This window comes from Muntiacus reevesi, chromosome 9, assembly GCF_963930625.1.
Source record: "Muntiacus reevesi chromosome 9, mMunRee1.1, whole genome shotgun sequence".
In the NCBI taxonomy this organism is placed as follows: domain Eukaryota; kingdom Metazoa; phylum Chordata; class Mammalia; order Artiodactyla; family Cervidae; genus Muntiacus; species Muntiacus reevesi.
This window is the reverse complement of record NC_089257.1, coordinates 53,735,581-53,761,551: the sequence shown is the minus strand read 5'-3', so window position 1 is coordinate 53,761,551 and position 25,971 is coordinate 53,735,581. Positions and strand designations below refer to the sequence as shown.

Genomic DNA, 25,971 nt, shown 5'->3' with positions numbered 1-25,971 from the left:
CTGCTGATGGGTGGGGCTGTGTTCCTGTCCTGCTGGTTGTCTGGCCTGAGACATTAACCTGAGTAGGGCCAGGTCTTGATGCCAAAATGGTGACCATCAAGAGAGCTCACACCTGTCAGTATTCTCTGGGACTTCTGCCAGTGGAGCTTCTCTTCCTGCCCCACCATGAGTCACAGTGGATCTCCAGCTCCTATGGAGTTCCTGCTTTGTGCTGGGTCCCAGTGTACATGGAACCTTGTATGCATCCTGCGAGAGTGAAGTCTGTTTCCTCCAGCCCTGCGGACCTGCACTCAAGCCCCACTGGGCTTCAAAGGTAAATGCTTTGGGAATTCCTCCTCCTGATGCCAGATGTGGGAGAAACTCTGTGATACATTTTTTTTGTTTGTTTTTTTGTTTTTTTACTAATTTGTGAGCCACCCACCTGGTGGGCATGGGATTTGATTATGTCATGAAAGGGTCTCTCCTGCCATCTCCTTGTGGCTTCTAAAGGCATTTTAATTTGAACATAGATTTTCTGTGCAAGACTTCATTGGGTGTTCTGGGAAATGGATAGATTTCCTTCCTACGACTTACTCAGTGTCTAGTGGGGGAAGATAAAGAGTGACAAAAACAAATGTAAAGACTGTAGAGTTAAGGCAGAGTGTGAGGAATGTGCAAGTTGTCAAATCCAGCAGAAGTGATGGTTTTATATTTCTCCTGGAAAATCAGAGAGAGCTTAGCTTCTTAATTAGAAGTGATGTTTTTGCTGGAGTTTGATGTATTGGTAGGCTTTGGGGTGGCAAGAGAGGAGTAGAGTGAGATGTGGAAAGGCTGGGGAAAAGCCCAGGCAGAAGCACAGAGTTGGCAGCACACAGGGTGTGTTCTGGGATTGGAACCGTACTCTAAAAGGATTTTAATGCAATTGGGAAAAAATGAGTAAACTGGGCTTGGGTTGTGGAGGGCTTTAAATATAGTGACCCTTCTTTATATAATGGGGAACCACAGGCATTCTGAACAGGGATGGTCTGAATCCAGTCTTGTATAGTAAGGATGATGGAGTGTGGATTTTAAGGAGGGGTAGTCAGGTAAGAGGCTATTGGAGTCATGGAATCTATTCTTTTTCTGTTTGTTCTGCCACTTTCTCTGAGCCTCTCTGGTCTTGAACCCATGTTATTGCAATGGCCTGTGAAGTAGTCTTTATTTCCATCTTGCCCCAACAAAGCCTTTCTGTCAGTGTAGCCAAAGGGATCTTTTTTAGACCACAAATTGAATGTTACACTGCTGCTTAAAATCTGTCATCCTCTCAATGCACTTGAAGTAGCATTTGAATCCCTTCCCGTAGTGTACAAGGAAATCTTTTGCAGGATCTGTCATCTTCCTGCTTCTCACTTACATTCAAGCTGACTTGCTTTCTCACATCCTAGAACATGCCGAGTGTTTTCCAAATCACTTGCTTCACTTGACTGTTGGAATTAGCTGTTTCCCTCTTTTGCTCTTGGCTTAGATGCCACCTCAGAGAGCCCTCTTGGACCACCTCATTCTAATATCACACTGCCCTGCATTTACTTCATGATACTTACCCACCATGTGTAACTTAATATCATAAGCTCTATGAGGGCAGAACTATACCTACTGGGTTTACTGCTTTACCCATGTTGCCTGGCATATGCTGAAAACCATTTGATGGATGAGCAAGGGGCACAGATAGCCGCCTAGTTAGAAGACAAAATATATGGTGACTGTGGCAGGTACACACAGAGTTAGTCCAGGAGGCATTGAGGAATAGGGATTGATTTGTGAAAGAAGAGGCTGGAACTAAAAGCTGCAGATTTGGAATTGATCTATTGTGCGCTAATGATTGGAGAGGTAGGAGTGAATTGAGGCAGAAAGTGTATTTGAGAGAACAACCAGGGTAAAATTTTGGGGGGAAATGAACATTTAGGAAATTAAAAGGCAGAAGAAAGCCAAGAGAAGCAGCCCATAATTGGAAAGACTCAGGAGACTGTTGTCAAGGAAATTTAGGGTAGTAAAGAGCTTTGGGTGCTGCGCAAGGATTGGGGAATGAGGAGCAGCAATGCATGGTTAGAGATTGCTGGTGAGTTTGAGAGATTCATTTTGGTCATCTGGTTATAGTGTGATTGGAGGAAAAGGAAGTGAAGGAAGGAAGCTAGGGTTACCATTCGGACAAATTTTGTGGCATAATCAGAGGGTGATAGGGCAGCTGTCTTGCTTTATAGGGTAGGATGTTGGAGGAATAAGAAAATGAGCCAGTGCAGGGCACTCAGTCATAGACATGTAAGTATGTGAGTGTTGGAAGTAGCTATTCCCATTTGCATACGTGAGCCTTGAGAGATTAAGAAGCTTCTGGTTTGCAGGCGACATTCCTTTCTGAGTGATGAGTGGGAATGGCGTAGTGCAGTGCTTCTCAGACTGAGGTGAAGGGCCAGTTAATTTTTTTTTTTTTTTTTTTTTTAATCTCCATTGCCTGGAACGATACAGTTTACTAAATACGAAATATGAACTGTTAGAAACATAGTCATACTCTGGGCTATTGTGGCAATGTCAAATTAAAAGTTTCTGAATGCTTTTAATTTGTTTTTTTGTCATAGGATGGTAATGGTCAGTTTGTGGATGTTTTCAGGCTGCAGTCTCTATAGGAGTGGCACTAACGCAGTGTGTGAGGGAGCAGGAGACCCAGGGAGTTTTCGTGAGTGGCCCGTCCGAGTTCTTAGATGACTTGGTAACTTCCAGGTTAAGATCACCCAGGAGGAGTTACATGCTTACACTAGCCAAAAGGGACTCTTAAACTCTCAGTGCTATAATCAGTAGTCTTGAATAAGATGATGTTCCCTTTCCCTTCTAATACTTAAAATTCTTAATATTTGAAGTAAGTTGTCTAAACACAGAACACTTAAACTATGAAAATTATTACCTTAAATAGGAGTGCAATTAAAATATGAGAACTGTTACCTGTAAGTTATAAAACCAGGAAGAATGTAAGGACATATTCTGAGATTTATGAAGAATTTAGAGCAATATGAGAAAGTGATCATGAATGCTATCTCCTGTTAGGACATTATGTTGAGTGAAAAGTCTGGAACTGCATTTTTCTCTGATGATAGCTGGGTGAAAGTTTTGCATCTGTATATTTTTTCCAGGACATTTTCAGTCCTAAGTGATAGAAATACAACTCAAGCCAGTTTCAACACAAAGCAGGCATTTCTTGGTGTACAAGGGAGCGAGGGACTGGTGGGGTAAAACTGGCGTTCAGTGACCCTCCTGCCAGGATACCATCAGGACTCGCTCTCAAGATGGAAACTGGCAAATTGTGGAGGTGGGCAGAGAAATCCTTTAGTGTAAGAAAGCTTGTTACCAAGCTTGAGGCCAGAAAAGGTAAAATAACACAGTGGTTTGAACCCAGGCTGCTTCCTCTGCCTGACAGAGCACACTTGACAGTGTCTAGAGCAAGGATGCCGTTATTTAAATTTGACATTTTAGTATATATCTTTTGCTCACAGATTTCAAAGGATTTAAATTGAAAAATTATCTTCATGCTTGTTAGCATTCAGCTGCTATTTATAGTTTGTTACAGCATCTCTTTTTCAGAAAGGACTATTTTATTTTCATTCATTCTCTCTATTTTGAGTAAGATGAAAAACGAAATCATTCAGTTATGAAAATTAATAGCACCAAAGAGTAGAATGTCTGTCTTCCTTGATGCTGTGTTGTAATTGGAGATTGAACATTTATGTTTATAATCTTATTTGGACTATACTGTCCATTTCTTAAGGACATAAATATTTAACTCTGAGGGGAAAGGGGCCAGCTGTACAGTCGTAGTACAGTTTAATATTTAACTCCTTTAAACTGAAACATGCGGGCTGTTTGTTAGGCCACAGAAGTAATTTGACACAGCAGATTTTTGTGTCATGACGTTTTAGCTGTGGACTTGACCTGGATTAAGTTTCTGGAGAATTGTGGTCATGTGAGAATGTATAGTGTGTCCTTACTTCCTGGAAGAAGTACACAGACCTTGACTATGTCTAAAACATGCTTATTATACAAAGTCCAAATTAAAAACAGCACAACATCATTTAAATTTTTTTCAGTTCTGGGTCTGAAGAAGCCCAGGCTTTATTTTTATTTGCTACAACAGAGTATCTTCAAATAATGCATTGTCAAGGTGACAGGTGAGTGACCCCATCCATGTCTCTTTGGGGAATATATCTCTGATCTTATTTTCATTTTAAAATGTGGATGTAAATTGAAGCCTGAGTGGTTTGGCCTTGATAAAAATACACACAATTATAGCTGTTCTTTGTATGGCAGTTTTTACTGGGTGTCTTATGTTTACTATCTCAAGTGGAAGTCCAAACAAATTTTATTTTGTAGTAAAAAGTCTTTATTTCCAAAAGATTGGTTAACCAGAAAAACTATAAACCACCTAACACAAGATTTTGGTAAGAAAGAGACTTGACGTTTCGTATAAATTCCCCCTTGCAAACAAAAAAGAATTAACACTTATGTAACAAGCAACATGTTACCCATTCTTTTTTTTTTTTTTTTTTTAATGTTACCCATTCTTATTCATTAACCAGTTGCCTGGTTTTACGTCTCCAAAATTTGGATTAAAATTTACCCAAATAGGGACCAAACAAGAACACGAGATACTAGGGTGGCTTGTCCTTAGGTTACTTAGGAATTGCCACTATATGGAACTTTGATTTTCATGAATTGGGAGGAAGGATACATTTAGATAGCGAAGAGTAATGTTGGAAAAAGCAAGCAGATTCTATCAGGGCTTTTTCTTTTGTGCAAATAGAAATTAAACCTCTTTATTTCTTTATATTTTGTACTGCTTTGTACAAGGGAGGAGAAAGCAATTCACTTGAAGGATTAAAAAAAAAATGTTGGGAACAATTCAGACCCCCAGAAAGCTCAGGAATGGGAATAGTGGTCCCTCCAGAATGAGGGTGCAAAAGGCGTATCTCTTACTGAATATGACTGAAATGGATTACAATTGTAAAAAAAGACCCAACCTGCTGAACACTGAATTAGTTTAAAACACAAAAGACAGACCCAATGAGTTTTTTATTGAATAGTCTCTCTTGTAGTTAAAACAGTACGGATTCAAGGCTGTAGCATATATATATATATATATATATATAATGTTGTGTTTGGAATATCCTGATGTATTTAATGCAGATTCTTAAAGTAGTGTATTCAAAGCATCCATGGTACATATTTGGATTAAGCATGATAAAGAAGGCCTGCAACAGGAGCAGAACAGTAATTTTAACAGTAAATGAATGAGTAGAAACTGCTGATGGACCCAAGTTGGTAAAATGTCCTTTTACACTAATCCTTGGTAGTCAGTCTCCCTGAATTTGGTGTGCTTGTGTTTGGAAGGGGACGGAAAACCATGACCCTCCCTATGGTTGTATCAGAGGACCAGACCCTTGGTGTGGAGGGCTGATGTACGTAAGTTTGACTTCCCACCAGATTTTTCTGCTAACTTGATTCTGTGACATTCCTTTCTCCCTGGATTTGTCTTGGTCTCTGAAACTCTCTCCACATACAAAATTTTATGACTATAAAAACCCTTTCAAGTTCTGAGATAGTATTTTTGTTGAAGGAATGGCTTGGTGGGCTGCAGACAAACTCGGCAGAATGTTTGCATAACTGAAAAAAAGGTTTTCTTGTTAGAAACTGGTTTGCTGATTTAAAAGTCTGTGTTGGAAGGTTTAAAAAACTCAAGCCTGGGATTGCTCTAGAGGCCAATTTTGCTGCTGTGGTTCTAGTAAGGATCTAGGATCACAAGGTTCCTAAGGCTGGCTTCCTAAGAGAATTATATCCAGAATAACCCAAAAGAAGGGAATAATAATTTCTAGACTCAGTATGTTTTACCTCAGGTGTAAGAACTGGTTATATTTTTTAAAAAAGCAGCCATCCTTTCTTTCCTTTGGAGTATCAAGAACCAGTATTAGGGGTTGAGATACTGGATTCAGAATTTCTCGGTGAAAGAAGAAAAGCCACCCAACATCAGTCCTTCTCGTCATGTTTGCCAGCTGTTTTCCCCAAGAACTGTCGATGACTGAGGAGACTCCTCAAGGGACCCTAAAGTTCTACTAAATGAGAGCAAGCAGGCTACAGGCAAGAATGAGGGGAATCTGCTCTCATTCCCCCCCAGTCAGGAAAGTCTCCCCGCTGCTGCGCCCTGGCACCGACGCACAGGGTCAGCTGCGGGCACAGCTGCCTCTCCATGGTGGGGAGGCCGGGGTCTCTGTCCCGCCGCCCAGGTGGATGCTCGAGAGGGGCACATTCTGTCCTGCACAGGTGACTGACACTACTGACTTGTGCTGGAGGAGGGCCGGCTAAGGACGAGGGGGCCCCCCACCCCCGTCTGTGCCCACCAAGAAGTGTACAGAAGGGTGGCCCGGGCATCCACAGGACCACTCCGCGGGCCACCCTGCAGAAATGAAAACTAGTGCACACGATTTAAACTGCCTTAAACAAACAAGCAAACAAACGATCCAGCCATTGGTGCCTCTGGGGGTCTAGAGTGCAGCCCTGGGACACGTGTACCCTGGTTAACACGGATGGACATTGCACGCTCTGATCTCCTTCTTGTCTTTGCAGCTGGTAAACTGGGAGCTTTTGAACCTCTTCTTCACAGTCATGTAGCGTTCCTGGATCCCTCCTCCGCACAGTTTGGTGCATTCTGACCAGGCTGTCCAAGGGCGCAGCCTGCAGCCTGAAAGCACGAGAAGTCATGGTTAGGCCAGCAGACACAGCGGGAAGAACAAGGAGACTGAACTCTAGTAACTGGCAAACCTAGGTCGTTGGTGGCCTTCTCTGATCTTGTATGTAATAACTTGTTGAGTTCTAATCACGTTATTAGAGTTCTTATCACATATGTTAGCTTATAGGTGATTGACTGTTAAAATGGTCCATTAGTACTTTGCAGCTCTTCCCCATCAAGGAGCAGAGTCTCCTCCTCCACCGTTAGAATCTGGGTTTGTCTATATGACTTGAAAAAAAGCCCTTGGGAACCTTTTCCACCACAGTGTAAGCAAGCGTGGCTGGGGAGACGACGTGGACAGATGCCCCAGAAACACAGGTGAGGCCACTCTAGACCTTCCAGCCCCACCTGAGCCACCACCGACGGCAGCCACTCAAATAAGCCTAAGCTAAACCCTGCAGGAATCATCCAGCTAAGTTAATCCAAGTAACTGCCCTACAGAATCCTGTAAATTTCATTTGTTTTGGATGGCGCATTAATGCAGCAGCCAGCCAAGGAGCAAGTAACCACTTCCTCTAATGCTTTGCTCTTCCAATTGCTTAGCTTCCCCAGTATCAAGTAAACTCAGGTATAATTGATTATTTTTCTCATGTAAATAGACTTTCCTTTCTCAAAGAAAACATCCCTGACCCCAAGATTAGGTTAGATTGTAATTTAGAAAAAAAAAACAAACAAAACTTCATAGCACTGTGTATATTAGGTTGGTGTGAAAATGATTGCGGATTTTGCATTGTTGAAGTTTGTCATTAGATACTGGAATGCATTCTAAATAGATGTGGTTATGTCCTATGTCATTTTAATGCACATTTCTCATCTTTTTTGTTTTGCTAGTGACACTACTTGCTGTTGATTTTATATTAGACTATGGAAATGATATTAGACAAAAAGCTGTTCCCAGCTGTTGTTTCATTGTTTTGCTGATACTGTGCTCTTGGCTGGGACCAGCTTATTCATAGTGAAGCCCTAAGTGGGATTTTTTTCTTTTCTTTTTTTTTTTTTTTAGTTTTGGAACTCCTTAGGTTATACTGAAGGAGGGGCACACATAAGCTCTCTCCTCGTTTACAGAGAAAATTTAAACAAGTTTTTGTGCTTCCATTTTTGCCACCTCCAGACCACTCAGCACAGGCCTGTTAAAAGTCAATCTGTTACTTAAAACCTTCGCCTGCAGGATCAAGTCCTCAGCAGCCAGTAGACCTTTCCTGGTCTGGTCCCTGTCCTCTGTCTGCGGCCTGGTTTCCTGCCTCCCCCTATACTGTGTGTGCTTCTAGAGCCCACTTACCACTTGAATATATCTTGTTATTGGGTATCTCTGTTCCTTTGCAATAACAACGCCTGATCCCTTGAAGCACCCTTCTTTTACATCTCCCTGAATGCCAGCCCACACTTGGCAGTACCTGGAAACTGGTCCCCATCCGACTCCTCCCTCAGCTGTTCACTCCTCCGACTCTCTCGGGCCTCCCTCCAGCGCAGGTTCTGGATGGATGGATTTCGGAGGCATTTCCGGATGCGGCACTTTTTCCGCTGTACAGTCTCTGGGCAGGGTGTGCCTCCAAACTGGGGCTCCATTTGGATCATGCGGGTTCGAATCATGTGACCTTTCCCACATGACTTGTTACATTCTGACCATTGGGACCACTCTGTGAGCTCACAGTCAATGGCTGGCAAGACACAGATGGGCATGAGTGTATCTCACTCTGAAATAAGATCTGGATACTTACTCTTCTTTGAACATCTCGACACAAGCCTCTGGGAAATGCAAAGCAGATACTTTTACCCCATTTTTACAGAGGAAGAAACTGAGGCTCCAGGAGACAGACTGACTATCCAGCCCACATGGTTGGTAAGCAGTGGATGCAGAATTTGTGCCCCAATTGAAACCCACATACTGTGCCCTCTTTATGATTTGAAAAGGCTTTTGAGGGGACTTTGAAGATTAGTTCGGAGCCTTTTGCTCTCTCTAAGCTTCTAGAGTGTTGTCAAATTAGCCTCAGGTGGCCCAGACAAGCTTTCCACAGCCAAGGACCCTGATTCCCTGAGGGAAGGCACAGCTCACTGGTGCCATTTACCCCCGTGGACTAACACTACTAAGGACACTGTGACTTTTGCAGTAAGAGCCAGGCAGAGTCTCTTGTTCTCACATCATCCTGGGTCTTATATAGGGTGATCGTCAAAACACACAGGAGTCAGAAACAGGAAATTCAGTAGGGAAGAAGGAAGGAGCAAGTGGTGTCATGGCTTATCATGATAAAAGATCCAGCCAGTTTTCATTAAGCCAGCATCTCACACACGTGGAAGAAAGCTAACACCTCTGAGTGATTCTCAGGATGTCTTCTAGGGAGGCAGATGATCCCAAACTGCACTGCCTCTGCAAAGTGGGGGCCAGGCTGGCTGGATCTAGGAAGAACTCATCTTGTTCATGGTCTGCCCTTCTCTCCCTGTGGGAGCTCCGGCAGCTTTCCCATCTACAACATGGGGATAACGATATTTTTCTTGTTGGGCTGTGAGGATTGAGTGAAGTAATAACTCTCAGCCCAGTTCCTGGCCTACAGTGAGTGTTCCATAAATGTTCTTTTTCTTCTCCCTCCATTCACTGGGCCCTGTGGATATAGAGTTTTGTTTAAGTTGGTAACAGCACCTCAGAAGATTCCAGAACCCCAGCTCCAATGAACTGTGTAGAACTTGGGGTCGATCTTAGTAAAAGCCCGAGGCTTTAATTGGATGGTTAGATCATCTCCACACATGAATTTAGTTAAAACCGCTCAGAAACTGTAATATGTAACATTAGTGGAGGCTCACCGGAGAGGGCAATGGCACCCCACTCCAGTACTCTTGCCTGGAAACTCTCATGGATGGAGGAGCCTGGTAGGCTGCAGTCCATGGGTCACGAAGAGTCAGACATGACTGAGCGACTTCACTTTAACTTTTCACTTTCATGCACTGGAGAAGGAAATGGCAACCCACTCCAGTGGTCTTGCCTGGAGAATCCCAGGGATGGGGGATCCTGGTGGGCTGCCGTCTATGGGGTCACACAGAGTCAGACACGACTGAAGCGACTTAGCAGCAGCAGTGGAGGCTCACACTTCCTTGGGCTCAGCACTTTGTACTAGTTATATGGTTTAAGTCTCAGAGCAGATGAGGGAGAGGGTTGCTAAATAATGTGCTGAGATTTATATAGCCAGTAAGGGACAGGCAGCCTGAGTAATTGCAGGGGGAGGAAGCACAGAGGCTGCAAGTGCATTTCAAAGGAAGCCAGAAAAACAGATCCTAGCAAACGAGTCTGACTTTCCACCACCTGAAGAGAAGTTCTCTGGGAAGACTAACCAGAAAAATGGGCTCTCTCCTTAGATAATAAATTGAGCTGGTCATAGAGATTTGAGAATAGATGAGGGTGGGTATGGGACTTTTGAGGGAGGGCTCTACTTGCTGACCTGTTTTCATATCAGGGAACCACTGGTTTAATGTCCACCTTCTGGTCATGGGTCAATAGAACGGTCACGGGTGGGGAGGAATAGAATTTAAAAACTTGGAAAACCCATGGGTCAGACTGGCCTCTAAATTGGGGGAGGGGGGTGAGTGGGGAACTACAAAATTAAGTTTTATTGAACCTGTGCCATTTTCCATCTAAGTCTCCTGTTTAGGCTTAGCAGTTTGGGTGTCTCATAGATAGTAGTGGGATTCTCCAGCCAGCAGTCATACTGCAGGACCTAGGCTGGCTAAGAGGAGGAGAGGCAGCTCCCAGGAGCACCAGGACTTACGGCATTCAGGCAGCATGCACTTCTCCACCTGCTCCAGCTCCTCGTTACAATCCCCGAGTTCGGCCAGAGACTTGAGCATCCGCTGGCGGGTCCGCATGCCCTTCCCACAGGTCACGCTGCAGTCGCTCCACTCGGACCACAGGGACAGCAAGCATGGGATGGTGTCTAGACCAAGAGCCGGGTTTGCCGCTGAGAACAGGCTCCCTTTGCTTTCTTTGATCTGGTGCCCCTCTACCCTTTGTCCCCCACTCAGGCCCCTTGAGTAAAGTGAAATTGACCAGTGGGTTTAGATAGATAACCCAAGTGACGTTTATGGAGCCAGGAGTGGCTCAGCAAACCACTAACTGTTCTTGCCATTCTCCTGCATCTCCCCTGGCCCAGCTGGTGCTCATAATGTGGCTCGGTTATCCAAATACACACTTCCCCACTTGAAACGCCCTGAGGGTCTGAATAGGGTCTTACTAGAGACAAACATCCCACATGCCCCAAGAACCATGCGGTAAAATATAGGCTCAATGATGTTTTTGGACACTTGGGTGCTGAAATCCCTAGAATGTACTTGAGTGTGTGTGTACATCTCTGTAGTGATGTGTAGGCCTATAACATTTGTGTGTAGAGCAGATGTATTGCTTTATGGGGCCACAGGCAAGTCTAACAGAACAAGAATGAGGGGGTCTCTGATTACCTGAGGGATGTACAACCTGTCTACATGTATAACCCCTGGAAAAGATACTCTGGGGTCCTATAAAAACATAGTTACAGGTGAATGCTATCTAGAGGCCACCAGCTTGCCTCCTCAGCATTGCTCCTTCAAAGGAGGTCACTCTCTGTGGGTCTGGGTGATGTCCACACACCTATAGCTTTCATCTTACAAGGGAGTTCATCTGCCAGGATGGGGGCCTGTATTTCCCCCTGCACCTGCGCAGCCTTGACGGCGGTACACAGTGCTGGGGGCCTCCATCCTCTCCCCCAGCGCCCCCACCCCACGCCCACGCCCACTCACGGCACTCAGGCATCATGCACTTCTCTGCCTGAGATGTCTCAGCCTTGCACATGGAGCCGTCCGCGGGGCTCATCTTGACCATGCGATGCCGCTTCTTCATGCCCATCCCGCAGGTGGCGCTGCACTCGTCCCACTCACCCCACTCGGTCGTCAGGCAGCTGCTGGGAGCTGGGAGTCCGGCGGGGTGGTGTCAGTGGCCTCAGCCCCTGAGACCTCGCCCCGCCCCGCCCGGCGCCCCACTCACAGCACTCTTCGTTGACCGTGCATTTCTCCGTCTCCTCGGTGGGCAGCGTGCACACGGAGCCGTCCTCCGGAAACTGCTTCACGTACCTCTCCCGGGACCGCATGCCGGTGCCGCAGGAGATGCTGCAGGGCGACCAGGTGATCCACTCGGACATGGTGCACGTGGAGCCGTCTGCAACACGGAGCAGACGCTGCAGCCCCGGGGGCACGCTGCTGGGACTCGCGCGACCGACCCAGCAAGCTCCCCCAAGGGCAGAAATCTACATGGTCAGCCGGCATTCAGGGGGATTTGGGCAACGGAGGATGGAAGCCAACGTAAAGGGCACACATTTTAAAACCAGGAATTGTTCTTTAAAGGAAATGACTTTCTCCAGGTGCATGGAGCACTGGGGATTACTCCTTTAGTTGACAATACATTTGAAAGATGTTTGGATGGATAAGAGGGTGATATATGCTTGTTCTAAAAAAGGATGAGGGATATGAAGTCATCCATCCATCCATTTACTTGTGTCAATTGAAATTAACTGACTGCTTAGTGGTATGTGGTGACTGAGGTTAAAAAGATGTGTATAGTATGGATTTTCATCTTCTCCAGAAAGAGATGGGCACATAAACTGGCAATAATTCTAGGTACTGAAAATATGACAGCAGATGTAAGCCCAGGGAATTGGAAGGGGAGAAGCTCCTTGGAGTTTTGGGGTAGATTTCACACAGGAGGGCACCTCTGAGGGCCCTTTGGTTGGGTGGAGAATATCGGTATTTAAGGTGAAGGGACTAGCTCTTGCAACCTGTCCAGAGTGTTGTGTGTGGCACTGAGAGATGAAGCTAGAAAGAAGGATGGAAATCTCAGCATGAGGCCAGCTTGCACACATCCACAGTCACATGTACACAGGAGTGAAGGCTGCATGTTGTTACTGAACCTATGGACAGTGGTGCCAGGCAGTGCTGGTGGGAGACAGGTGGGACCCACGTTAGACCCAGGGGAATTCTGACCCGTCAACAAGGATGAACCTGAGGATGTTATGCTGAATGAAATAAACCAAAGACAAATACTGTATGATTCCACTTATATGACATACCTAGAATATTCAGTTCTTTAAAAGCAGAATGATGGTTGCCAGGGGGCTGGAGAGTTGGTGTTTAATAGGTCTAGAGTTTGTTTTGTGAGATAGAGTTCTGGAGATGGAGGGCGGTGATGGTTGCATAATTGTGTGTGTGTATATGTAACACCACCCAATGGTACAATTAAAAATAGTTGGTAAATTTGCTGCTGTATACCACCAAACAACAACAGGCATAACCCAGCCATTTTCAGAACTATCATTACCACCTCGGAGCCACCAGGATTCCTCCCCTCTGGAGGTGATGGTTTTAAGACCTCAGCTCCTGCTGTAAGCCTCAGACCATCTGCCCCTCCCCGCCATCCTCAACCCCAAGAACGAGAAAGTGCCTCCAGCATTGCTAGGGCTGTCACAACTTGCACCCTGCCTGTGCATGCAGGGTTCACTCCCCTCTGAAATGCCTCGTCCCGGGCACAGACAGCCACAACCCACTGTGCAGTGTATCCAGGAGAGGTTGTTTAAGACCATGCCCTAGGAAGAGCCAGAAAGTGAATGACCTGCCAGGGGGCAGTAAGGTCTCTTCACTTATCCTCAGCTTGGAAGTGGTTTTCTTCCTTCCATAACCAGCCCAGCCTACCCATCCCTTCTTACTGCCTCATTGCGCCTCCGAGACAGTTAAGATCAGAGCACAGAGTCCAGATCTGTTCAGGCAGAGAGAGGATTGTACCTTGGAAAGTGATTGCACAGCAATCAGCACGTGTTGTAGCTTCAGCCAGCATGACATGGGTGGTACAGGTGTGTAGTTCAAGCCTGACTTTTTAAAGCCTGACCTTTGACCAGTTACAAGGGAAGAACTGCTGCGATCAGTCCAAAGGCCCTGACGCAAGGAAGTGAGGGCTCTGACCTGGGCTGAGGCAGGCCGTGCATGGATAACACAGAATTAGGGCAAGGATCTAGGTTCAGTCTTGGCCAACATGTTCACCTGCTTCTTAAAAAGAAATTGGAGGTAAGGTCCAGAAACAGGCAGCTTACTATCTGTAATTTGTCTGTGTCTGTTTTCTTGCATGGCTGGGGGTGGTCAGTCAACCTCAAGAATTCTTTTGATGTCCTAAGACATCTGTGTTCACGACCCTCAAGACACTGTTGGAGACGAGGGTCGCCCTAGGCCGTCAGTCCCCACTGACAATCTAATTGGGGTCCCGGTGTCCACCGGGGGCACCGCCTGATCAGGTAGGAGAGGCCGGCATGGCCAGGGGGGACCCTCTCTTCCTGAACTGTTGTCAGCCGCGCTGGTGGGGGCGCCTCCTCACCTTCGTCACTGCAGCCCGGGCCCATGCAGGGCTGGAAGTCCTGGGTGTCGGGGCAGGGGACGCTGAGGTCCAGCTGCGCCTTCAGCATGCGCTGCCGCATCCTCTTGCCTTTGTCGCAGGTGGAGGAGCTGCAGGCGGACCACGGGGACCAGTTGGAGTAGATGCAGGTTTCGGGGGTGTCATCTGGGAAAAGTATGTGAGATGTTTTCCCTGGGAGGCTGTGGGAGCTGTAACTGGCCCTCCCCCTGGACAGGTTCACGTGGGGACAAGAAAATCCCTGCTGGCCGACCAGCCTCGGGGAGGTGGGGTACTCCTGGGATGCAAGCAGCCGTTCACTTCCTTTCAAAAATGATACTATGGCATCCCACTAACACAAATCGAAGTAACCTCATAGTCAGGAAAGATTCTCCTACTGACCCTTCTCCTCAACACCTGAACACCCAGGCCTCACTTTGGCAGACAGTGTTTCCACACAGGTGCAGGCATGTCATGGGCAATTTGGGGACGCATAGGCTTTTTCTGTGTTGTTGCTCACCTTCCCAGGATCCCACACACAGTGTCATGATGAGAATAAGGATGGCCAGTATTCACTGAGCACTTACTGTGTGCCAATATCATTCTAAGAACTTCATTTGTCCCATCAGTTCCTTACCACAGCGCCCTAGGAGGCAGGCTCTGTTATCATCCCCGTCTTAACAGTTGAGGAAATGTGGAGAGGTGGGCTTCTCACCCAGGAAGGAGTGCCCAGCTCGTTCAGCTCCAGATGCTATGAGATACCCTGAGCTGAAGCCAGGGCTCGGCCACTGCCTCCTGACTCTAGTCTGGGCTGACTTTCCTTGCTGCAGAAGTGATTGGACCCACTCCTGCCTCATAGGCTAGTGTGAGCATCATAGCGGATAGTCATCTGAGGCCCATGAAGCCGATGCAGATGCCATTTACATGACACTTTAAAGGCCTGATACTGTTGAATTCATATTCCAGGGTCAAGCCTTCACCATTTCCCTGAAACTTTCTGCTTAGCCTTGGCCTTACTTCGATTATCTCCCAAGCAAAAATCTTTCTTAAAAAAGCTATCACCAAATCGAAGGGTTTTTCTGTGGCTTTAAAAATATGTTAGCAAATTGCTTTCCCCAAAGATAGTTTACATTTTATTCCCAATTTATGTTGCCACCTATAAAGGAAGGCAGCTTACCTTCGTCTTTCTCTTCTGGAGCTAGGTCTGCTACAATATCGTCGACATTGTCGGGTACAATATTGCACTGTTCCCCCTGCAAAAGGAATTTTAGTTGGAGGGCTCTCATTAAAGAGTGGACTGTATGGGAGAAAGATGAGGGAGGATATAAAATTGAATGCCCACCCTGTATACAAATCCTAGGCCATGGCAGAGTTGTGGGCCAACTTTTACAATCTGGCTGAAAAAAGAAATGGCAGTAAAGCCACAACTTCCCACTTTCTGACTGTGTGCTCTGCTAAGTCACTCGGTCGTGTCTGGCTCTGCACCCTTTGGACAATAGCCCGCCAGGCTCCTCTGTCCACAGGGATTCTCCAGGCAAAAAACACTGGAATGGGTTGCCATGCCCTCCTCCAGGGGAATCTTCTCAACCCAAGGATCGAACCCACGCCTCCCGCGTTGCAGGTGGATTCTTCACCGACTGAACCACCAAGGAAGCCCATGGCAGACATTAGTAACTGATCATGGCACTGACCATGAAGACTAGTTACCTGGAGTAAATCATTTGGTCACATCATTCCTCCGTGTTCATTTTGTTTATTTATATCATAGGAATAATGTGCATCTAGAAACTCTGAGAGGCCCAAGAATTCCATGTCCTAAATATCCCAGGGACCCCATGATTCTAGAGCAGAAAGGGGTCTAGTCTCCTGACGGGAGGGGTCTGTGCCAGGGTGAGTTGTAACCCAGTACCTTCCGGGCGATTCTCTCGATGACCACTCTGGCTACTTGAGTGATGGATCCACCCTCTGGATCATAAAAAGGACTCTGAGGATGGTCCAGACTGGTCAGGGGTCGGATTTTCTCCTGGGGAATTGTGGGCTTGTTGGGTGACTACAATGGAAAAAATACAGAGTGGGAAATTAACAATTTGATATATGATCAGAACAAAAACCTTGATAGGAACTTAACAAGTACAACTGTTATTTATAGAATTTGGCTCATGCCATGTGTTATGCATGGACATTTGTAGACCTATACTTTCAAATTCTCCTGTGTACACAGTAGGATTAATCCCAGATGAAGATGCCAAGTTTCAGAGAGCCATTTCCAGCTAGGATATAGCTGAACCAGGCTGGCCTGAATTCAGAGTTCTTCCTCCTAGACCAGGCATTGGTGAATGTTTGTCTGCGGAGGGTCAGGTGGTAAATATTTCCGGCTTCATGGGCCACGCCGTGTCTGTTGCAATGAGTCAACTCAGTTGTTGTGAGAGAGCAGCCCCAGACAACATGGGATCAAAATGTGGAGGCTGGATTCCAAAGCTCCAGGTTTAGCTCCAAACCACAGTTTACCAACATCTGTTCTAGATTGTTTTACCCCTAGTTTTCTATGGCTCCAGATTTTGATGCAGTTGGTGTGCTGGCCGTCTCTGAAAAATATTGACATTCATGGGAGAATCCAAACTCCTTAGCCTGGCCATCTGGAAGCCTTGGGAATCTGGTCCAGCTTAATGAACATCATCTTCCTTCTGTTCCCCATTCTCTCTCTCTCTCAGCCTCTGTGCCTGTTGCCTGCCATTCCTTCACTTATCTCTGAACTCTCTTTAGCAGACCCCCTCCCTGTGTCCTGACCGTCTGGACAGGCACTTCCCAGAGCCCGCGTCACACAGCTTGTGAGTACATGACGATGGGACCCTGCTGGGCTCCCCTGCTGGACTGTGAGTTCATCTGGCTCAGAGCCTGAGCCAGCCTCGCCTCCGAGACCAGGGCCCCCAGAACAGGGCCAGGCAGGGAGCAGGCACTCAGGAAGGTCTGTCACTCACCACTCCAGGCACGCACACACCTCATAGGTCACCCCGCTGTCGGTGCCCGCATCCCAGGGAATCAGGTCCTGCACCAGCTTCTGGACCCAGCCGCACTCTTTGGTGCAGAGGTCCTCTGCAGACAGGCCCACGTTCCAGTCGGGGCTGGGGCCCATCATGGTCAGGAAGGACATCAAGTGGCGCGTCCTGTCCACTGAAAATTCAGCTGAGGGTGCTGCTCTCCTGGAAACAAATGCGGAGACCATTACCTTTGGGGCCCTGGGAGTGAACGCTCTGAGGGACGTCTGGGCAGACAATGGCTAAAGGATGAGAGGGAGAGAGAGAAGGGGGATTCTTGGTTTCCATCTCTGGCCATTGCTGGTTTCTCTCCGAGCCCATCCATTGGCCACACATGGAGGGAACCATATGCTACCACCCTATCCAGTTTTAATGTGTCTTCAGCACTTAACTACTATTTTATTTGTTTAACTGTTTATTGACTGTCATTCCTTTTTGGAGTGTAAGCTCTGGGATAGCAGGGATCCTGTCTGCCTTCCTCATGGCTTTATTTTCAGTGCCTGGCACAGTGTAGATGCTCAACCGATGTTTCTGAATAAACGAATGAACAAATACTATAAGCTGCGTGTGCACCCAGCTGCACTCGATGTGTGGTGAACGTGGCAGGTAAAAACTGCATAATGATGCCCCAAGCCTTTCCTTAGACATTCTCAGTGATGCCTCAAAGCAGACCTGGGGTAAGGATCATTGACTCCAACTTATGGATGGGAAAGCTGAGGCTCAGAGGGTTTTGTTATGTGAGCTGGCCAAAGTCGTAAAGTGGCAGAACAGAGACCACAACCCAAGTCAATCTCAGTTCGAGGTCTGTGTTCTTTTCATCATCTGTTTCTAAGTTCCCTCCACTTTCACTCTCTAGAGCCACGTTGTGCCATCAAGGGGGCATCTCCCCAGCCTGCTGCCTCATTGCCCTCCAGAGGCTGCTTAGAGCAGGGCGCTGCCCTGGCATCAGAGCTCACCCACCACCTCACAGCTGGTCCCCAGGCCGTTTCCTCCAGTGGGTGAGCAAGGACCCAGCTATAGAGCCAAAGACCTTTGGCTGACGACCCCCAAGTCATGAGAGGCAGATCTTCAACCACCATCCCCTCATGTTCCCAAGAAGGTGTCCTAGGAGCGGCCAGAGCTGGATGAGACCAAGAAGCATGGTGGGAGAGCTGCGCTCACTCGGCGCGCACTTGGTGGCACAGCTACGCTGCTTTATTTTCCCCTCATGACACTCCTGTGGGGTTGGGATTTATTATCTCATTTTGTAGAAAAGAAGGCAAACAGAAGTTAATGAGCTCAGAGACGCAGCTGGTGAGGCCGTGGTGTGAAGGCAGCTCTGCCTGACTCTCCCTCGCCTCCCAGGCTGCTGATCGTGGGGAATCCTTGGCTGGGGACCAGCTCGTCTATTCAGTCCGGCTGGCAGCTGTTTGGGGCGTCCCTCTGGGGCTCTGTTTGGGACCAGCTGCTTCTGGCTGCTCTCACCTGTCCCCTGAAAGCGATGACTCCAGGCCTGGCTGGGCTCGGTGGAACTGGGTCCCTTGGGTAAGCCGGAGGGGATCAGACCATGAGCAGAGCAGGCGGGAAACCTGGGTGCACACCCCGCACCACCTCTTAGAGCTGCGTATCCTTGAAATGACCAAACCTTTCTGTGCCTCAGTGTCCCAGTCTACAGAATGGGAATTCCCCCTAACATCTACCCCAAAGGGTTATTGTGAGTGTTTAATGAGAACTCACAGCTGGTCCTTAGCTCAGTGCCTGGCACCTGACAAAATGTTACTGAGTGGAGCAGCATTGAAGGGTCAGATGGGGACCAGAAAATAGAGGCCAGGGGAGGGAGGCCTTCCTGAATGCACTTCACATTTTAGCCTGATGCCAGTCTAGGTTGAGGGGAGGCACCTGAGTGGAGGAAGAGCCTGGCCTGAGCCTGGCTTTGGCATCGTGTCCCATGTGCCCTTGCCTGTGCTGGAAAAGCTCCTCTTCGGTGGAGCTTTGAGGATGTGGACCTCCTCTCCAGAGTGTGGTCTGGGACCAGCAGCGTCGGCGTTGGAACTTGTTGGAAATGCAAATAACTGGGCCTCACCCCAGATTTACTTAGAGAATCTGGGGAGGGGGGAGGGTAGGACCCAGCATTTTGTTTTAATAATCCTCTCAATGATTCTAATGTGCCTCAAATTTGAGACTCAGCGGTACTCATCTTCTAAGCTCAGGTTCTGAGTCACCTCCTCCAGGAGCTGTTCTGATGCCTGCACTGAGCCCAGTACCCTTGGTCTGTGTTTGCACACACTCTGCGTAGGTCTCGGCTGCACCCTTTGGTTGCAATCTCTTCCTCACTGTTTGCTCGCCCCCACTAGCCTAGGAGCCTCTTGAGGGCAAGAATCCCAGTACCAGGTGTCCAGTGGGCCAGCTGAACAGGTGGATGTGTGATGACGAGCTCCACTACTTACTAGATTAACTCACTCACTCTTCCAGCCTCGGTTTCCTCCTGTGACATTACCCACCTTCTGTGATGCTGTGAGGCTCAAAGGAGATGCTACGTTAGGGAGCCTTTAGACTGCTGAAGCCGCACTTGCACAGCCGGCTGTTTATTTAGGCACAGATTGGGGACCTTATTTCCTTTCCCCATGCGTGCATTTTCTGGCATGTAGGACATTGCTTTGAGCAGCTTCTTTAAAGACTTGGTTTCTACAAGAATTGCAGTCTGGGGAGCTGTGGTATTGCTCATTTAGGGATTAACAGGACATGGTCTGGGGTCTGGCTGGCAGAGAGCATGGGCATGTGGGCAACGTGGGACTGCTTGGATCTTGACCCCTCGGGAGTCCAGCAGTGCCTCGGAGGAAGGCTTCTCTTCCATTTTCATAGCGACCAACCGCTACACCTGTTCCCTTCCCATCTCCCTGAGCATGTGGTTGTGGATCAGGTGAGTCTTTCATATCCTGTACCCGACTACATCATGACAGCCCCCAGAGGACCAAAACAGCTCTGCCCAGAAATCCAGAGCTGCAGAAACCAAACCAACACAAACCAAACCTCACCCGACATACCACCCCGACACCCTGCCCAACTAAAGGATGTAACCATCTGAGAACCTTCTGCTTTGTACAAGGTGTACACAAATCATTTCCTGCTAGTGCATTTTGGCCAGATCTGTAACCTGAGTGAGGTATCGTCCAGACCTTGGTGGGTTTCAAGGGATAGGAAGTTCTGGGGCAACCAATCCCTGCACGAAACACCCAGTAATATGGTAATTGAGTAATATGCTAAATTTGAATGTCTAAAAGTCTGGGAACGGTTTTCTAATATCTTCAGTTACATTCTGCTTACATGACATGCTCTGGAGGAAATGTTTCCTGTCCTCACCTTGAATTGCTTAGGTGTACCTTCCCAGAGCATGTTGAACTCACTCTTTCCTTGGAGTTTCTTCTTTAATTTCTCTCTGTCCTGTTAGGTTCCAAAAGAGTAGGGACCATTTCTGTCCTGTTAGCTGTGTCCCAGGGCCTGGTCTAGACCCTAGCATGCAGTAGGTTCTCCTCAGGTGTTTTTTGAAATAAATGAGTTAATCTAGGAAATGAATATGGAGCTTTTGCACTTGCTTTGGCCTTCAGATCTAATTTGAAAATTACCTCAAAGTATTTATTACCTTTATAATTAAAAATGCTGTTTAAAGTAATGAAAGAATAAAAATATATGTGAGTTTTCTTTAGGAATTGCTAGATATGATTGGAATTCTTTAATTCATAATAAAAATTCTTATTCATCTTTTCTTATATTCCATGTCTTCCCATACATAGTGTTTTGTTAATTTGGTCTTATTTTTCTATCTGGGATTTAAATTTTTATCACTTTTCTGGCAAAGAGAGTTGTCCTAGCCATACTATGTACAGAATATATTATAAAGCATGATAATTAAAATGGTGTAATATTCAGGAGAAGAAAGACTTCCCTGGTGGTCCAGTGGTTAAGAATCTGCCTGCCAGTGTAAGGGGCACAAGTTCGATCTCTGGTCCGGGAAGATTCCTCATGCCTGTGTACCACAACTACAGGGCCCGTGGACCCGAGAGCCTGTTCTCCGTAACAGGAGAAGCCACCGCAGTGAGAAGCCTGCTCACTGCGAACAGAGAAAGGCTGCATGCAGCAATGGAGACACAGCGCGGCCAAAAATAAATAAATGAAATCTAAATCTAAAATAGAAAAACAGAAATATAAATCAGTGGCCCAGTGTGAAGATTCCAGAAACTTTAGATAGGGACTCACACACAACTGAGGGAAAGGAAAGATCGTGCAGCAAATGGGGTTGGGATAACTTAATTGCAGTTTAAAAATATGTAGGACTTACATCTAAAATCACACACATCAAATTCCCCCAAACAGCAAAAACTCAGGGTTAAGTAGAAAACAACCAGATCATAGGAAAGATCTGATCTTTCCTATGTTCTGATCTGTTAGAGACACAATTTTTTTTCAGCTTTGAAACTATAAAAGAAATCACAAAAGTAACTAATTGAATAATATACCAATTAAAAACATCTACATAATGGAAACAACAGTGTTGAAATAGAACTGAAGAATGATGTGCTGGCAAAAAATGTCTCCCTCTAGTGTGACTGACAAATATTAATATCTATAATACGTACACACTTCCCAGGTGGTGCAATGGTAAAGAACCTGCCTGCCAATGCAGGAGATGTGGGTTTGATCCTTGGGTCGGGAAGGTCCCCTGGAGAGGGGAATGGCAACCCACTCCAGTGTTCTTGCCTGGAGAATTCCAGGGACAGAGGAGCCTGGCGGGCTACAGTCCATGGGGTCGCAAAGTGTCAGACATGATTGAGCCACTAAACATGAGCATAGTATGTACAGAGCTAGTCTAAATCTGTAAAAACAAAGCCTGACGATTCTAATAGGTAAATTAAAGTTATAAACAGATAATTTATACCAGAAAAATGAAAACAAAATGAAGGCATGGAGATATGTTTTGTCTTTTTACATGCAGAGAGGCAGCATGGTGTGGGGAGGGACAAAGGGGACTGGACCACCGGATGTGGCAGCAGCTTTGGCTTCAGCTCACTTTGCAGTTACTAATCTGCACAATGGGAACACCCTCAGACCCACCCCAGGGCTTTTAGTGAAGAAACTGCTCATCATCATGACTGGCATTCTACTATGACTTGGTAAATGCAGATTTCCTTCTCATTCAGCTTTTCTAAACAAAACTTTCAAAAACACGACAAAAGAAAAGAGCCAATTAAGGATTGTTATGGTCTTTCTAGAGACTTACTATACTAATCTAAGTTATGGATCTGTATCATTTAGACTCTCGCCGAAGAACTGATGCTTTCGACCTGCGGTGCTGGAGAAGCCTCTTGAGAGTCCCTTGGATTCAAGGAGATCAAACCAGTCAATCCTAAAGGAAATCAACCTTGAATATTCATTGGAAGGACTGTTGCTGAAGCTGAAGCTTTGATACTTGGCCACCTGATGCAAAGAGCTGACTTATTGGAAAAGACCATGATGCTGAGAAAGATTGAAGGCAGGAGAACGGAGCGACAGAGGATGAGATAGATAGCATCACCAACTCAATGGACACGAATTTGAACAAACTCCAGGAGACAGTGAAGGACAGAGGATCCTGGAGTGCTGCAGTCCATGGGGTCGCAAAGAGTCGGACCAGACTTAGCGACTGAACAAAAACAATCAGTGAGACTCAAGTCGCATTTTTTGTCCCTTCTGTTCATTTCAAATGATCTCCAGTACAGAGCTTTCAAAGTTGCAGAAACTCAATCTTGACACTAGATGGCGCCGGAGTCATTCACTAAGTTGAAGTTCTGTGTGGGTGGAGGAATGTTTCAGTGAGGTTTCTACCTTGGAAAACTATAACCTTGGAGGCATCTAGGGCTCCAGGTCCATCTGGCCCATTTAGATCTACTGTTGGCTTCTCAGATTCAAAGCCAGTCTTTTTAACAATCCTGAGGAAATCAATGGACTTGGGCAGGTTCTCCAGGAGACTGGAGGGCTCTGAAACTTCCAGCTCTGATTTGAGAGAAAGATGCGTCTGGCCCCCTGGGAACCATGACTGAAATGAGTAAGGGGGCACAGACCCTCCAGAGGCATGATTTTTGGAAAGGGTGATGACCATGTCTCTATTTAACCTCTCATTTTTCTCGCAAACAGATCTATCTAAACACACGTTAATTAAACAGAATGGCTGGGAACAATTAAGGGGATGATTTACAGGATGCATTATAAGAAAGGGACTAAAACTTATCTTTAAAAGATTCAATAATTCCTAACAGATTAACCTGGAGGAACCGGGTGGTGAAAATTCAGCATTAATTGGTAGGAAAGCTGGGCGTTTTCTACTCCGGCACTGGAGGAACTTGTGAAGAATATGCGTTTTGCTCAGAATTTGTCTTTCCTCTTTCTACCTGTGCTCTGGGCTGTTGGAGCTGCAGCTTGATTTATTGAGCTAAACAAGTCAGCAGCTAATTTGTTCATTCATGGCTGTCCTTTGAGAAGTGGTCCTGGGGATAAAGATGAAGATCATTGAAAAACAAGTCAGTTTCGCCGGGCAGGACCTCACAAAGTAGGTCACCCCGGCTTTCCACTGGCCCGAGGGAGGCTGGAATCCCATTAACCTCAATCGAGCAGGCTCACAAGGAGGGGCAGGGCTGTTTCTGCAAAGCAAAACTTGGCTGGTGTAGGCTTCCTAATTTGACTTCCTAATGAGATTTGGAAGAGGAAAGGGGAGCCTGGGGTATGGGAAAACCGAAGGAAAATTCCTTTCCCTTCACAAGCTGGTAGCACCAAGGGCAGAGGCTTTGGGAGTTTGGGAAATCAGTGTTTGCCTTGGATCAATCCTGTTTCACTAGGGTCTCAGGAAGTCTGAGGGGTGGGTGAAGGGTGAGAAGGTGCCCCCAAATATTTTTTTCAAGTTTTCAGTAAGTCTCCTCCATCTTAAAAAAAAAAAAGCTCCATTGATTCTTTCATCCTCTTGGTCCTCCTGCCTCCTGCCCAGTCTCTCTTCTTTCACAGCAAACTTCACAGAAGAAGTGAAGTTTGCACTCACTGATTCCATAACCCCACCTTCTGTTCACATTTCACCCTGTTCCAGGCTGTGTCCCCTCTCCCCATTACTCAGCAGAACAGATTCCCAGTAAGGTCACTGATGATGTTGATAAATCCAATGGGCGTTGTGCAGCTCCTACCTTCCTTGACACCTACCCTGGACACCTACCCTGGACACAGCTGGTCACTCTCTCTCTCTCTCTTTTTTTTTTCTTGGCCACACTGCAAGGCTTGCAGGATCTTAGTTCCCCAACCAGAGGATGAACCCTCACTCTCAGCAGTGAAAACGTAGAGTTCTAACCACTGGACCACCGAGGAATTCCCCGCTCTCTCTTTGATTGCTTTCTTTTCTTGGTTTCCCTGATACCAAGCTTCCTTCCCTAATCTCCTTGCTAATCTGTTTTTGCTTCCTTTGCAGGCAAGTCCTCCTCAGCATTAAATGTTAGAGCTCCCTTGGGACTCTGTTCCAAGCCCTTGACTCATCCTCTGGCTCTTTCATCCATGTCTTTGGTGTTGATTGTTTCCCACGCCTTCAGTTCAGCAGCTCAGTCGTGTCCGACTCTCTGCGACCCCATGAATCGCAGCATCCCAGGCCTCCCTGTCCATCACAAACTCCCGGAGTTCACTCAAACTCATGCCCATCGAGTTGGTGATGCCATTTAGCCATCTCATCCTCTGTCATCCCCTTCTCCTCCTGCCCCCAGTCCCTCCCAGCATCAGGGTCTTTTCCAATGAGTCAGTTCTTTGCATCAGGTGGCCAAAGTATTGGAGTTTCAGCTTCAGTATCAGTCCTTCCAATAAACACCGAGGACTTATCTCCTTCAGGATGGACTGGTTGGATCTCCTTGCAGTCCAAGGGACTCTCAAGAGTCTTCTCCAACACCACAGTTCAAAAGCATCAATTTTTTGGCGCTCAGCTTTCTTCACAGTCCAACTCTCACATCCATACATGACCACTGGAAAAACCATAGCCTTGACCAGATGGACCTTTGTTGGCAAAGTAATGTCTCTGGTGACCCTCAATTTTATATCTCAGTGCACAATTATCCCCCTGATGTCTTATAGTTAACCGTGTTCTTAACACCTCCAATGTCGGGGTACTCTGTGGTGGTAAAGCCATGGGGGACACAGATACCAAGCCCGCATTCCCCAAGGAGTGGAGATACTTGCTACTCTACCCATGGGCAGTGGGCAGTGCACCTAAGAGGCTGCACTGACTTGTACGACCTGACTGGCACGTGGTGGCCAGTAGGCGGGCAGCTCCAAGTACAAGGCCGGGACCCGGGCTGCACAGGGCCCTGTTGCTACTTACACGTTGAGAGGCTGCCAGGCTGGCCACTGAGCTTTGGCTTTGATGACGGTGAGGACCTCGTCGCTCTGTAAAACAGGAGCACAGGTACTTAGTGAGGAGAGCTGGGCTTAGGGAAGAGGACACTTTTGACATGGTGACGTTGTCCACCCCACACCCTCACCTGCTGCGGAGCCTCTACCTACCCAGGTGTGGAGACCGCCTGCCCCAGGTCGGGGCGCACTGGAGTCTTGGCAGTCCTGCACCGGGGGGCTGTGTCCAGGCTACCTGGACACCAACGGGCCCCCTGAGCCACACCTAAGGTTTCCATCTCAGACCCTTCCCCTTGGGAGCCAGGCTCTGCCCTGCCCTCCACACTGTCCAGACTGGACGGCAGCTCATGCCCCCCGCGTCCAGGCGCTGACTAGGGTCTGCTCCA

General features: G+C 47.0%; 1 protein-coding gene across 1 annotated transcript in view; it reads right to left on the bottom strand.

The window, feature by feature from the left end:
- Positions 1–983: 983 nt before the first annotated feature.
- Positions 984–25,971, bottom strand: part of SPON1 (spondin 1) — a 303,413-nt gene continuing 278,425 nt past the window's right edge. Inside the window, exons 7-16 of the mRNA XM_065944964.1 lie at positions 25,557–25,621; positions 17,167–17,368; positions 16,078–16,218; positions 15,346–15,421; positions 14,154–14,336; positions 11,784–11,954; positions 11,540–11,707; positions 10,537–10,701; positions 8,176–8,439; positions 984–6,733 (exon numbers count right to left, since the gene is read on the bottom strand). Of these exons, the coding sequence (XP_065801036.1) occupies positions 6,570–6,733; positions 8,176–8,439; positions 10,537–10,701; positions 11,540–11,707; positions 11,784–11,954; positions 14,154–14,336; positions 15,346–15,421; positions 16,078–16,218; positions 17,167–17,368; positions 25,557–25,621 (1,599 nt within the window). The 3' untranslated portion in view covers positions 984–6,569. The remainder of the gene's footprint in view (positions 6,734–8,175; positions 8,440–10,536; positions 10,702–11,539; positions 11,708–11,783; positions 11,955–14,153; positions 14,337–15,345; positions 15,422–16,077; positions 16,219–17,166; positions 17,369–25,556; positions 25,622–25,971) is intronic.